This window comes from Heptranchias perlo, chromosome 16, assembly GCF_035084215.1.
Source record: "Heptranchias perlo isolate sHepPer1 chromosome 16, sHepPer1.hap1, whole genome shotgun sequence".
Taxonomy (NCBI): Eukaryota; Metazoa; Chordata; class Chondrichthyes; order Hexanchiformes; family Hexanchidae; genus Heptranchias; species Heptranchias perlo.
The window spans coordinates 13,403,847-13,418,528 of NC_090340.1; the positions used below are offsets into that span (position 1 = coordinate 13,403,847).

General features: G+C 51.9%; 1 protein-coding gene across 1 annotated transcript in view; it reads right to left on the reverse strand.

Moving 5' to 3' along the window:
* Positions 1-14,682, reverse strand: part of LOC137333397 (engulfment and cell motility protein 3-like) — a 73,816-nt gene that overhangs the window by 4,627 nt on the left and 54,507 nt on the right. Inside the window, 7 exon segments of the mRNA XM_067997548.1 lie at positions 2,052-2,099; positions 2,101-2,189; positions 3,761-3,869; positions 7,571-7,675; positions 9,476-9,607; positions 10,682-10,804; positions 12,750-12,800. Of these exon segments, the coding sequence (XP_067853649.1) occupies positions 2,052-2,099; positions 2,101-2,189; positions 3,761-3,869; positions 7,571-7,675; positions 9,476-9,607; positions 10,682-10,804; positions 12,750-12,800 (657 nt within the window).

The window sequence follows — 14,682 nt, forward strand, 5'->3', positions numbered from 1 at the left end:
TATGGATGGGGGGAGATGGATGGGGGGAGATGGATGGGGGGAGAGGGATGGGGGGAGATGGGGATGGGGAGGGGGAGGATGGGGGGAGATGGGGATGGGGGAGGGGGAGGATGGGGGAGGGGAGGGGGAGGATGGGAGGGGGAGGATGAGGGTGGGGGAGGGGGAGATGGGGGGATGGGGAGGGGGAGGGGGAGACGGGGGATGGGGGAAACGGGGGGGATGGGGAGACGGGGGGGATGGGGGAGACGGAGGGGCGGAGGGAGGGGGAGGGGGGGGCGGGGGATAGGGGCAGGGGATGGGGGGCGGGGGAGGGGGGCGGGGTTGGGGGGGGCGGGGTTGGGGGGGCGGGGATGGGGGGGCGGGGATGGGGGGGCGGGGATGGGGGGCGGGGATGGGGGGGCGGGGATGGGGGGGCGGGGATGGGGGGGCGGGGATGGGGGGGCGGGGATGGGGGGGCGGGGATGGGGGGGCGGGGATGGGGGGGCGGGGATGGGGGGGCGGGGATGGGGGGGCGGGGATGGGGGGGCGGGGATGGGGGGGCGGGGATGGGGGGGCGGGGATGGGGGGGCGGGGATGGGGGGGCGGGGATGGGGGGGCGGGGATGGGGGGGCGGGGATGGGGGGGCGGGGATGGGGGGGCGGGGATGGGGGGGCGGGGATGGGGGGGCGGGGATGGGGGGGCGGGGATGGGGGGGCGGGGGATGGGGCGATGGGGAGGGGGGGCAGGGGACGGGGGGGAAGGGGACGGGGGGGGAAGGGGACGGGGGGGGAAGGGGACGGGGGGGGAAGGGGACGGGGGAGGAAGGGGACGGGGGAGGAAGGGGACGGGGGAGGAAGGGGACGGGGGGGAAGGGGACGGGGGGGTTGAAGGGGACGGGGGGGTTGAAGGGGACGGGGGGGTTGAAGGGGACGGGGGGGTTGAAGGGGACGGGGGGGTTGAAGGGGACGGGGGGGGGGAAGGGGACGGGGGGGGGGAAGGGGACGGGGGGAAGGGGTCGAGGGGGGGAGGGGGACGGCGGGAGGGGGACGGCGGGAGGGGGACGGGGGGAGGGGGACGGGGGGAGGGGGACGGGGGGAGGGGGACGGGGGGAGGGGGACGGGGGGAGGGGGACGGGGGAGGGGGACGGGGGATGGGGAGAGGGGGATGGGGAGAGGGGGATGGGGGGAGGGGGATGGGGGGAGGGGATGGGGAGAGGTGGATGGGGAGAGGGGGATGGGGAGAGGTGCACTTGCTGGGTGGTGCTGAGCTGTGCAGGTCACTAGATTCCAGGTGCAATCCCCAGTCTGTGTGCAGTCAGCTGATCTTATTCAGGACAGCCCTGGGCGACTGACAGTGGAAAGACCATCTGTCCAGGATTTCATCTCCATGCGGTAATCCCAGACGGAAATTTGATGAGTCCAGGATCAGGATCAGGCTCGACTGTAATGAACCGGACGGTTGATTTGTCCACCAACACTCACCATTTAGCCTTTCAAATGATGAATGAGATCCAGGAGACCTGCTGGGACCTCCAGAACACTGGATCACACGGCAGTACCAGTGGGGAAAGGAGAGTTGTCGTCTATCTGATTTGAACTATTGTTGGACTGGGCAGTCCAGTGTTTGAGTGGACCGTCCAGGAGTCAATGTTTGCCATCACCTTTCAGCTCCATGAACCAATTCAATCATAGAATGAAGCAGCACAGAGGGAGGGCCATTCAGCCTATCGTGCCTGTACTGGCTCTTTAAAAGGAGCTATCCAATTAGTCCCACTCCCCTGCTCTTTCCCCATAGTCCTGCAAATTTTTCCTTTTCAAGTATTTATCCAATTCCCTTTTGAAAGTCACTATTGAATCTGCCTCCACCATCCTTTCAGGCCAGTTGGAAACAGTTTCTCCTTATTTACTCCATCAAAACCCTTCATAATTTTGAACACTTACAAGATTTTAAATGTAATTTCCCACCCCACTATAGACAGAGCTTCCAGGGACCGAAGATCTGAATCCTGGGCTCTGGAGCTGGGCTGCCCTTCCATGTACCGAGTCTGCCCGAGGTCTGTTCGGAGGCGTTACCTTGTCAAAGTCTTCCTGCGTGGCTCGCATCTCTTTCCACGTCTTGTTTCAGCAGCTGGATGCAAATGCAGAAGAACTCTTCAAAAACCTTGTCCTGGGCGAAGAACATGGGATAGAAGTCTTGCCCTGTCTCTGAAGCTGCGAAGGAGAAGGAGAGATGTTCTGGAAAGGCAATGACACCATGGACACTCAAAGCTCATTTGTTACAGCGTGGTTACCCTTAGCCCTTGTGAGCAATGTATGGAGACAATATTAGCCAAGGAGGCAGCAATTCGGTCAAAACCCATAACCCACCCTTGTTAACTGTATCCATGTGGTTTATATCAATTAGTGTTAATTATATTCAGGTGGTGCGTATCAATCGGGGTGTCTCTTGTATCCATTTATATGAGAGCTTATCTCGGGGGTGCACAGTGGGTAATATGGATTCTGTGAATAAAGGCTTGGAAGCAACTGAAGACCAGGCTCTAGTATTTTATCCTTCACCACATGGCTATTCAATTTGTAACAACCCTTACATGGAGTCCTGTTCACTTAGCAAAGGAGAATCTAAAAGAGGAAAGATTGGTTGACAAGCCATGGTAGTAATGGCTTAGGACAGCAGTTATCAGTAGTGAGGGGACACCTCCACGTAGTTACGGGACATCTCAAACTTTGATCTTTCCCCGCCAGGATTTGAGATTGAATCCAGCCCGGGCTGAATGTTTTCACTCTCTGCTGGGCTTCAGGGTCCTGGGGAGGAACATTTGATATTGGCCATGTTTCAGTTTGGATCTCAAGAGCCTGACGTCATGGGGCGGCTCCCGTATCTCAGCAACAGTCTCGAGCCTAAGACATTCCTGTCCGAATCAGGGAGCAGGAGTCAGTAGGATGAATGTGGGGAGGTGCCTCAAAGGTCATCGATCTCCTTGATTCCAAACTAAACAAATGCTTGTGTAAAAATGGCGTCAGTATCCTGCGCAAGAATGGGCTCATTATTAAATGGCACAAAATTGACAATTACATTCGGAGAGGTCACAGTAATGGATGGTACGGGTACAGAAATCTCACAGGGTATATTAAGTGATACCCTTCTAAATTTAGGCTTAGGGCCCACTTTGAGGCAGTGCAGAGGGAGTTTTATTCTGTATCTAACACAAGTTGTGCTTGGCTTCTTGACCTGGACGTGCTTGATGCCAACACTCGCTGTGAAAGAGGTGGAATAGGTTCCATCCCCCCAGCACTGTAACCCTCCTCCAACCACCTCAGTAAACTGGAAATTCACCTTAAGTTAAAAAAACTGATATTCCTATTGACCAAACACGTTTGTCCAGGGACGGAAACACATTGCGTGGATGTTTCTCTCCATCTCCTGGTGGTGAAAGTTTTCCCCATCAACATATCAGTTGATACAAAATACACAAGAAATCACGTAAGAAAAAGCCTTAGGCTCATCAAGCTCACTCTCTCCACAGTTGCCATGTCAACCAGCTCAATTCTCCGAGGTAAAGGTAAATCTCCAAGATGAAACTCGGTGAAACGTCTCTCTGTATCTTGAACATTACCAGGACTAACCCAGACTGCACTATTCACCTCAGGTTAGTTACATTTCACAGCAAACTCAGCCAATGTCCCAAGGATCAATGGTCTTCCTTTCTCTCTCTGGTTGAATATCTGCTACCTCTTTACTCCTGTAACTAACGGCAACACAGGGCCTTTGTTAAACTTACGTGGGTCTCCGATCTTCAGTATCTCACAGAGGATTACGGTGAGCTGGATGCTCCCACGGCCGAAGGGACATTCGTGCTTGTCCTCACGACTGCTGTTCTCAAGGACGAACTGTGCAGGAGAGAGTCAGAGAATGAGATTTGGTTCCTTCCTTTCCGACTTCCTCCCCTCAAGGCCCTGGGGGATGGCTCCAGAGGCTGCCTTTCAGTACCACATTCTCGAAATGTGATCAGGGAGTCAGCTGGGAACAATGCTGTCCTGACCGCACCCACACCCCCCTGACCCCCTGCTTACCCACAGCCCCCACCTCCTCCGCAAAATCCCCCCACAACACCCCACACACCCGCCCACCCACACACACCACCTCCTCCGCAAAACCCCCCCCACAACACCCCAACACACCCGCCCACCCACACACCCCACCTCCTAAAACCCCCCCACCCACAACCCCATTCACACCTCCCCACACACCCCCAACTCCCTGCAACACCCTCTCACACTCGCCCACCACACCCCCATAAAAACCCCCCACCCACCCGCAACACCCCCACAAAACCCCCCACCCACCCCCACCCCCCCGACCCTCTGCAACCCACCCACACACTTTCCAGCAAGATTCTCTGGGTAGTCATCAGGAGCGAGAACCTTTGTCTGCTGGAGCCAATTGTAGCAGCTCCTCTGCTGGCCTGGCTGGGATCAGCTAACTCCACACAACCTGGGGACAGAATCTGGCACCTCCCTGCTCTGTATGCCTCAGTACCTCACTGGGCAGTCTATTGGACAACTGACCTCTTGGCGGAGCTCAGAGAGAGCGAGAGGGAGAATTACACCAAGTCAGATGCTAGTTCGGCCTAGTCAGCGTTCATGGAGAAGAGGACCAAAACAGGAGGGGCCAGGGGGAGAGAACGTCCCTCATGGATCTACAGGCCTGGAACTGGTCTAATGCGTTTGTCCCAGAAATGAAGAGCTGTCTCGATACAGTGAGGGTTTTCCGTGAAGTCAATGTGTTTTTATGGGCTGACCAGGTTAAACACTCACCTCATCCTTGTGACATTTTTTTTTATTCGTTCACGGGATGTGGGCGTCGCTGGCAAGGCCGGCATTTATTGCCCATCCCTAATTGCCCTCGAGAAGGTGGTGGTGAGCCGCCTTCTTGAACCGCTGCAGTCCGTGTGGTGACGGTTCTCCCACAGTGCTGTTAGGAAGGGAGTTCCAGGATTTTGACCCAGCGACAATGAAGGAACGGCGATATATTTCCAAGTCAGGATGGTGTGTGACTTGGAGGGGAACGTGCAGGTGGTGTTGTTCCCATGTGCCTGCTGCCCTTGTCCTTCCAGGTGGTAGAGGTCGCGGGTTTGGGAGGTGCTGTCGAAGAAGCCTTGGCGAGTTGCTGCAGTGCATCCTGTGGATGGTGCACACTGCAGCCACAGTGCGCCGGTGGTGAAGGGAGTGAATGTTTAGGGTGGTGGATGGGGTGCCAATCAAGCGGGCTGCTTTATCTTGGATGGTGTCGAGCTTCTTGAGTGTTGTTGGAGCTGCACTCATCCAGGCAAGTGGAGAGTATTCCATCACACTCCTGACTTGTGCCTTGTAGATGGTGGAAAGGCTTTGGGGAGTCAGGAGGTGAGTCACTCGCCGCAGAATACCCAGCCTCTGACCTGCTCTTGTAGCCACAGTATTTATATGGCTGGTCCAGTTAAGTTTCTGGTCAATGGTGACCCCCAGGATGTTGATGGTGGGGGATTCGGCGATGGTAATGCCGTTGAATGTCAAGGGGAGGTGGTTAGACTCTCTCTTGTTGGAGATGGTCATTGCCTGGCACTTATCTGGCACGAATGTTACTTGCCACTTATCAGCCCAAGCCTGGATGTTGTCCAGGTCCTGCTGCATGCAGGCTCGGACTGCTTCATTATCTGAGGGGTTGCGAATGGAACTGAACACTGTGCAGTCATCAGCGAACATCCCCATTTCTGACCTTATGATGGAGGGAAGGTCATTGATGAAGCAGCTGAAGATGGTTGGGCCTAGGACACTGCCCTGAGGAACTCCTGCAGCAATGCCTTGGGGCTGAGATGATTGGCCTCCAACAACCACTACCATCTTCCTTTGTGCTAGGTATGACTCCAGCCACTGGAGAGTTTTCCCCCTGATTCCCATTGACTTCAATTTTACTAGGGCTCCTTGGTGCCACACTCGGTCAAATGTTGCCTTGATGTCAAGGGCAGTCACTCTCACCTCACCTCTGGAATTCAGCTCTTTTGTCCATGTTTGGACCAAGGCTGTAATGAGGTCTGGAGCCGAGTGGTCCTGGCGGAACCCAAACTGAGCATCGGTGAGCAGGTTATTGGTGAGTAAGTGCCACTTGATAGCACTGTCGACGACACCTTCCATCACTTTGCTGATGATTGAGAGTAGACTGATGGGGCGGTAATTGGCCGGATTGGATTTGTCCTGCTTTTTGTGGACAGGACATACCTGGGCAATTTTCCACATTGTCGGGTGGATGCCAGTGTTGTAGCTGTACTGGAACAGCTTGGCTAGAGGCGCAGCTAGTTCTGGAGCACAAGTCTTCAGCACTACAGCTGGGATGTTGTCAGGGCCCATAGCCTTTGCTGTATCCAGTGCACTCAGCCGTTTCTTGATATCACTTGGAGTGAATCGAATTGGCCGAAGACTGGCTTCCGTGATGGTGGGGATATCGGGAGGAGGCTGAGATGGATCATCCACTCGGCACTTCTGGCTGAAGATGGTTGCAAACGCTTCAGCCTTGTCTTTTGCACTCACGTGCTGGACTCCGCCATCATTGAGAATGGGGATGTTTGCAGAGCCTCCTCCTCCCGTTAGTTGTTTAATTGTCCACCACCATTCACGACTGGATGTGGCAGGACTGCAGAGCTTTGATCTGATCCGTTGGTTGTGGAATCGCTTAGCTGTCTATAGCATGTTGCTTCCGCTGTTTAGCATGCATGTAGTCCTGAGTTGTAGCTTCACCAGGTTGGCACCTCATTTTTAGGTACGCCTGGTGCTGCTCCTGGCATGCTCTTCTACACTCCTCATTGAACTAGGGTTGATCCCCTGGCTTGTTGGTAATGGTAGAGTGAGGAATATGCCGGGCCATGAGGTTACAGATTGTGCTGGAATACAATTCTGCTGCTGCTGATGGCCCACAGCGCCTCATGGATGCCCAGTTTTGAGCTGCTAGATCTGTTCTGAATCTATCCCATTTGGCACGGTGGTAGTGCCACACAACCTGTTGGATGGTGTCCTCAGTGCGAAGACGGGATTTCATCTCCACGAGGACTGTGCCTCCAATTTTCCCATCATTTCCCCCGCCCCCCAGATTCTCTGACCCAGTGAGATTTCTTCACACGCGACCACGGGTATCCTGCCCCTCCCCCAACATCCATGTACACCCACCCACCGACGAGAGGGGGTCAACAGCAAGAAACCCCGGCCGCTTTCCCCCTCTCTGTGGGTTGGTAATATCGAGTTTGGTCGTCTCCCCCAAAGTTATCTAAAAGGATCATTCCTGTTGGATCAACAAAGCAACATGTTTACATACAACGATATGATTCATCCCACTCCACTTTATACTGTCCCAGTGCCCAACTCTCCCAGGCACCTCCCCTCCTCAGAGCAATAAATCACCCCCTCCCCCCCCCCCCAAAAAAACTCTCCTTTTTAAAAAAAAAAGTTCCCTCACAAATGAAAATCGAAGCTAATACCATGCAGAGTGAAGCCGATTCAAACCGAATGGCAGTGCAAGGGTTAAGCAGTGCCTGCTGGAACATAATAGGACTGTGCCAACTTACCCGGTTATAGGCATCAGGGTGGCGCGAGGCAAAGTAGGTCATGTTATCCAGAGGCAGCAGCCCGGGTGGAGTTCGGCTGAAGTCCAGTGATGGATTGGCATTGTTCTGGGAGGGTGGGGGAAGACAACAGAGTTACTGACAAGAAGCTAACAAGATTTTCAAGGCGTCGATTGCCGCTGGGGTACAGCTCCGCAGGTGCTCAGAGGAAAGAAAACTCTTCTTGGGAAAGGCAGGGAGAACAGGCCTTTAATCAGACTGTTCTGGCCGAGCTGACATTATTTAATAGGATGAATTAATGCGGCTGATGGGCGCATCAATCACACTGTGATTCCAGGATCAATAAAACGCCAGACAGGTAGAGAAGACATGGACACTGGGAGTGACCTCAGAGAGGGATTCGGATGATATCATCCTCTGATGGAAGAATGCCTCGTCACTGTAGGATGCAATGTCTCTACTCAGGAGCTGACAGGATTTCCTCCCGGTGGTGTAGTGGTTATGTTATTGGACTAGTAATCCAGGGGCCTGGACTAATAATGTGAGTTTAAATCCCAGTTTGTGAATTTGAATTCAGTTTAAAAAGAAATCTGGAAATTAAAAAGCTGGCATCAGTAAGAGTGACCCTGAAGCTGTTGGATTGTTGTAAAAACCCAACTCGTTCATTAATGTCCTTTAGGGAAGAAGTCCTGCTGTCCTTACCACTATGTGACTTCAGTTGACTCTTAACTGTCCTCTGAAGTGGCCTACACTGTACCAAATCAGGGCCACTAGGGATGAACAATAAATGTCAGCCTTGGCAGCCTCATCCACATCCTGAGACTGAATTACAAGAAGTAGGCCAAGTGAGAGGGCACCCTGGCACTTAAAATGCCCGGCCCATGATCAAGGTTTGATTTTGTGTAGGAGGGAACCCATGTTCCCCATCCAGGGGCCCTGACTGGGGCAGTACATCCATTTTTAAGATGACAAAAGCAAGGAATGAGAAAAGCCCTTCTGACTCATCAAACCCCCTCCTTCCACAGACCGTGTAGAATCTGACTCATCAAGGACTCGGCCCCATCCAATCTCCCAAGAGGGTGATGAATGAATCTGCCCCTGGACCCTTAATGGAAGGAACAACAGTGAGAGAGACTGGTCACCTGAACAATTCCAATGGTGCAGAACCAGTGATTAAAAGAATCAGATTTTTTTTAAAATGGCCTGTGATTGAGAATATGGAGAAATGAGAATGTCTTTCACCAAACAAGGAATTTGGAGTCTTACTGAGCACCAACTGGAGGTCTTTCAAAGACCTGAGAACCGAACTAATTTTGATGGGAGAAGCTGGAAAGCAGGTAAGGTTCATCTAGCTAGGCCCCAGAGCCACCTTTTACATCGAGGTGGCTGCTGCAAATCCAACAGGTATTTTTTACTTCTTTTATACTTAGAAAGGGTGACTTTACCTTAAAGAAAGAGACTCCTGAATAACATGACCAGTATTGAAAGTTTCTGTATGACAATCATTCACCAACAGACATAGGTCATAGGTCATGGAATGTACCAATGGCACTGCACTCAATACCATTTCAAGTCCTACGTATGATACTAATGTAAGAACACGACTGTTAATTTACTGTCCAAATATGAATATAGCACCAAATGCCTTAGCAGGTTAACAAAAAATATATTCCACTCATTATACAACTTGGAAATAGTTATTCCAACAAAATGACCAAGTATTGTTAATCTGCTGTGGAGAGGGTGGATTCGGAGCACTCTGAGTGCAGAGATGCCATTATTTCTCCTTCCATCAGTGCATTCTCGGAAGGACATGACTGTGGCCAATTTGGGCCTCTCTGTTTAACGGGTAAATCCTCGGACAACACAAGCCCCCCTTAAAAGGAGCGAGGAGCCTCACAAACTCACGGGGAATCCGAGCCTCTTGAACTCTCTGGCGCACAAAGATTTCCGCCGGTCAGTGTTACAGTTGACAGAGGAGGTGTCAGTGTCGGACTCGAAGGCTGCTTGTCGCAGGCTGTGTACCATATCCCTCTGCTCCTAAAAAAAAACAAAAAGAGGCGCATACAATGACAAGTGGGAATTAAGCAGAGGCTCCTGGTGGCAGAGAGGGAGCTGGTAAGGTGGGGAGAGGGAGATCCCAAGGGCCACACAATGATTGTCTAAAGTGTTAATTGTTTACTCAACCCAGGGCCGTTGTATTGAAGTACAAACATCCTTACAATGATCAGATTGCCTCCATTCCCACATGCTGTTACCGAGTTCAAAGGCATTCCTGTATTTCCAATCTGGACTAAGGCTGTCCAAACACAGCTCACTCGAGACCCGCAACAGTTGACTGTGAGTGAGACTTTCATTGCCCATCTGTCAGCTGGACTCCAATCAGTCCACAACTCTGCTGAATTAACACATCCCATTAAAACTGAATGAGGCAAGCCAGCTGAGCCCAGCAAGCACTGGGCTTGAGGGATCATAAAATGACAGAATCATCGAAGCACTGTGGCAACGTGGATACAAAATTGGCTAAGAGGCAGAAAGCAGGGAGTAGTGGTGAACGGTTGTTTTTCAGAGGGGAGGGAAGTATACAGTGATGTTCCCCAGGGGTCAGTATTAGGACCACTGCTCTTTTTGATATATATTAATGACCTGGACTTGGGTATACAGGACATAATTTCAAAGTTTGAATGTGACACAAAACTCGGAACTGTAGTAAACAAGTGAGGAGGATAGAGACAGACTTCAGGAAGACATAGACAGACTGGTGAAATGGGAAGACACATGGCAGTGTGAAGTGATGCATTTTGGTAGGAAGAATGAGGAGAGGCAGTATAAATAAATGGTACAATTTTAAAGGGGGTGCAGGAACAGAGAGATCTGGGGGTGTATGAACACAAATCTTTGAAGCTAGAATAAGAGGATATGTTGATCGGCTGAGGTGAAGTAAAGTGGGAGGAGGCTCACATGGAGCATAAACACCGGCATAGGCCTGTTGGGCCGAATGGCCTGTTTCTGTGCTGTACATTCTATGTTTGTCTCCTGTGAGCACCCATACCACGACTTACAGGCGTTCCGCTCCAATGCCTGTTTGCTAATCCCCGGCAGTTACAGGCGTACCTGGTTGTAAGGGTCCATCGGAATCTTCATCCTGGGCTCGAGGAGGTTGAGGGAAATGGACTGCAGAACGTACAAGTAGTGGGCCATCTCATCCCTCATTGCAGCAGAACTCAGGATAATGTTCTATCAGAGAACACAACAAACAGCAAATCAGTGCTCCAATATAAGTGGACATTGAGAACACACCAGCCAACATCATTGCCATGGCATCGTAGGCCCTGCCATTCACTCCAGGAGCAATCCTGGGATTCAATGCAACTCTTCCATTCCTACTCTCCAATAAAAGGAAATGCCTTTGGGAGGGAGGGTCATCCCAGCTTCCAGATGGCGAGAGAGAGAGGGCAGTGTTAAAATCCAATAATAGAACACTGAGGGCCACCTCAAGCCTGTAAAGCAGTAATCCCAGTTTAAACTGTCGACCTAAACCACCAGGTTAAACAACCCGTTCCTGCTCAATGTCCACGGTACATTCCCATTTACATGGTGCCCTATAACAGGGGTTTATCCACATCCCTGTCTCGCAGCATTTCCGAACAGGATGTTGTCTGAGGCAAGCCCAAAGATAGCGGCAGCAGAGATCCTCTGACAGGACTGTCCAATATCACACACCCTGTGACGGGACTGTCCAATATCACACGCCCTGTGACGGGACTGTCCAATATCACACACCCTGTGACGGGACTGTCCAATATCACACGCCCTGTGACGGGACTGTCCAATATCACACGCCCTGTGACAGGACTGTCCAATATCACACACCCTGTGACGGGACTGTCCAATATCACACGCCCTGTGACGGGACTGTCCAATATCACACGCCCTGTGACGGGACTGTCCAATATCACAAGCCCTGTGACGGGACTGTCCAATATCACACGCCCTGTGACGGGACTGTCCAATATCACACGCCCTGTGACGGGACTGTCCAATATCACACACCCTGTGACGGGACTGTCCAATATCACACACCCTGTGACGGGACTGTCCAATATCACACACCCTGTGACGGGACTGTCCAATATCACACACCCTGTGACGGGACTGTCCAATATCACACACCCTGTGACGGGACTGTCCAATATCACACGCCCTGCGACGGGACTGTCCAATATCACACGCCCTGCGACGGGACTGTCCAATATCACACGCCCTGTGACGGGACTGTCCAATATCACACGCCCTTCGACGGGACTGTCCAATATCACACACCCTGCGACGGGACTGTCCAATATCACACGCCCTGTGACGGGACTGTCCAATATCACACGCTTTGTGACGGGACTGTCCAATATCACACACCCTGTGACGGGACTGTCCAATATCACACACCCTGCGACGGGACTGTCCAATATCACACGCCCTGCGACGGGACTGTCCAATATCACACGCCCTGCGACGGGACTGTCCAATATCACACGCCCTGCGACGGGACTGTCCAATATCACACGCCCTGCGACGGGACTGTCCAATATCACACGCCCTGCGACGGGACTGTCCAATATCACACGCCCTGCGACGGGACTGTCCAATATCACACGCCCTGCGACGGGACTGTCCAATATCACACGCCCTGCGACGGGACTGTCCAATATCACACGCCCTGCGACGGGACTGTCCAATATCACACGCCCTGCGACGGGACTGTCCAATATCACACGCCCTGCGACAGGACTGTCCAATATCACACGCCCTGCGACGGGACTGTCCAATATCACACGCCTTGTGACGGGACTGTCCAATATCACACGCCCTGTGACGGGACTGTCCAATATCACACACCCTGTGACGGGACTGTCCAATATCACACGCTCTGTGACGGGACTGTCCAATATCACATGCCCTGTGACGGGACTGTCCAATATCACATGCCCTGTGACGGGACTGTCCAATATCACATGCCCTGTGACGGGACTGTCCAATATCACATGCCCTGTGACGGGACTGTCCAATATCACATGCCCTGTGACGGGACTGTCCAATATCGCATGCCCTGTGACGGGACTGTTCAATGTCACATGCCCTGCGATAGGACTGTCCACTTATAATGGCGAATGCGAGCATGCCTTACCTTGAAAATGTACTGCCTGAGGTTTCTTTTATTGAGGAACTCCATTGTTTCCTAATAGAGAGAAAAAAATAACAAACTTTAAAGACACTCAGGAACAGACATTATATGTGGGTAGGTTGCTGAATGAGAATAGGGTTTGACTGCAGTTTGATAGAATTAAAATATCGATACACTAAGGATAATCGATGAATTCCAAATTGTTATAACCCCTCCCTTCCCAGACTTTCTCCCCCCCCGACTCCAGACTCTTGCTGGGAAACAGTTCCACAGACACTGTCAGCTCTCCACTATCTCTCAAAAAGGGCCATTCTTCATGTGTAAGTCCTGACACTGAGTATCGGCAGGCTATCTGACCATGTGGGGCATCACAACAAAACTGATCTGATGTGTGTACATGTATGTGTACAAGTATGTGTACACACACAGCAGGGGTCACTGGATAGCAATTAGGAGCAGGTATCATGGCTCGTTGCTCCCTTCTCTAGTCCAGGAGGCTGAGGTTAATTCTGGTGCCCCGAGTGACATTAACTAGCCAAGAAAAATAGGACTGTCCAATATCACATGCCCTGTGACAGGACTGTCCAATATCACATGCCCTGTGACAGGACTGTCCAATATCACATGCCCTGTGACAGGACTGTCCAATATCACATGCCCTGTGATAGGACTGTCCAATATCACATGCCTTGTGACAGGACTGTCCAATATCACATGCACTGTGACAGGACTGTCCAATATCACATGCCTTGTGATAGGACTGTCCAATATCACATGCACTGTGATAGGACTGTCCAATATCACATGCACTGTGATAGGACTGTCCAATATCACATGCCTTGTGACAGGACTGTCCAATATCACATGCACTGTGATAGGACTGTCCAATATCACATGCCTTGTGATAGGACTGTCCAATATCACATGCCTTGTGATAGGACTGTCCAATATCACATGCCCTGTGACAGGACTGTCCAATATCACATGCCCTGTGATAGGACTGTCCAATATCACATGCCCTGTGACAGGACTGTCCAATATCACATGCACTGTGATAGGACTGTCCAATATCACATGCCCTGTGATAGGACTGTCCAATATCACATGCCCTGTGACAGGACTGTCCAATATCACATGCCCTGTGACAGGACTGTCCAATATCACATGCCTTGTGATAGGACTGTCCAATATCACATGCCCTGTGATAGGACTGTCCAATATCACATGCCCTGTGATAGGACTGTCCAATATCACATCCCCTGTGACAGGACTGTCCAATATCACATGCCTTGTGATAGGACTGTCCAATATCACATGCCCTGTGATAGGACTGTCCAATATCACATGCACTGTGACAGGACTGTCCAATATCACATGCACTGTGACAGGACTGTCCAATATCACATGCCCTGCGACAGGACTGTCCGATATCACATGCCCTGTGACAGGACTGTCCAATATCACATGCCTTGTGATAGGACTGTCCAATATCACATGCACTGTGACAGGACTGTCCAATATCACATGCACTGTGACAGGACTGTCCAATATCACATGCCCTGCGACAGGACTGTCCAATATCACATGCCCTGCGACAGGACTGTCCAATATCACATGCCCTGCGACAGGACTGTCCAATATCACATGCCCTGCGACAGGACTGTCCAATATCACATGCCCTGTGACAGGACTGTCCAATATCACATGCCCTGTGATAGGACTGTCCAATGTCACATGCCCTGTGACAGGACTGTCCAATATCACATGCCCTGTGACAGGACTGTCCAATATCACATGCCCTGTGATAGGATTGTCCAATGTCACATGCCCTGTGACAGGACTGTCCAATGTCACATGCCTTGTGATAGGACTGTCCAATGTCACATGCCCTGTGACAGGACTGTCCAATATCACATGCCTTGTGATAGGACTGTCC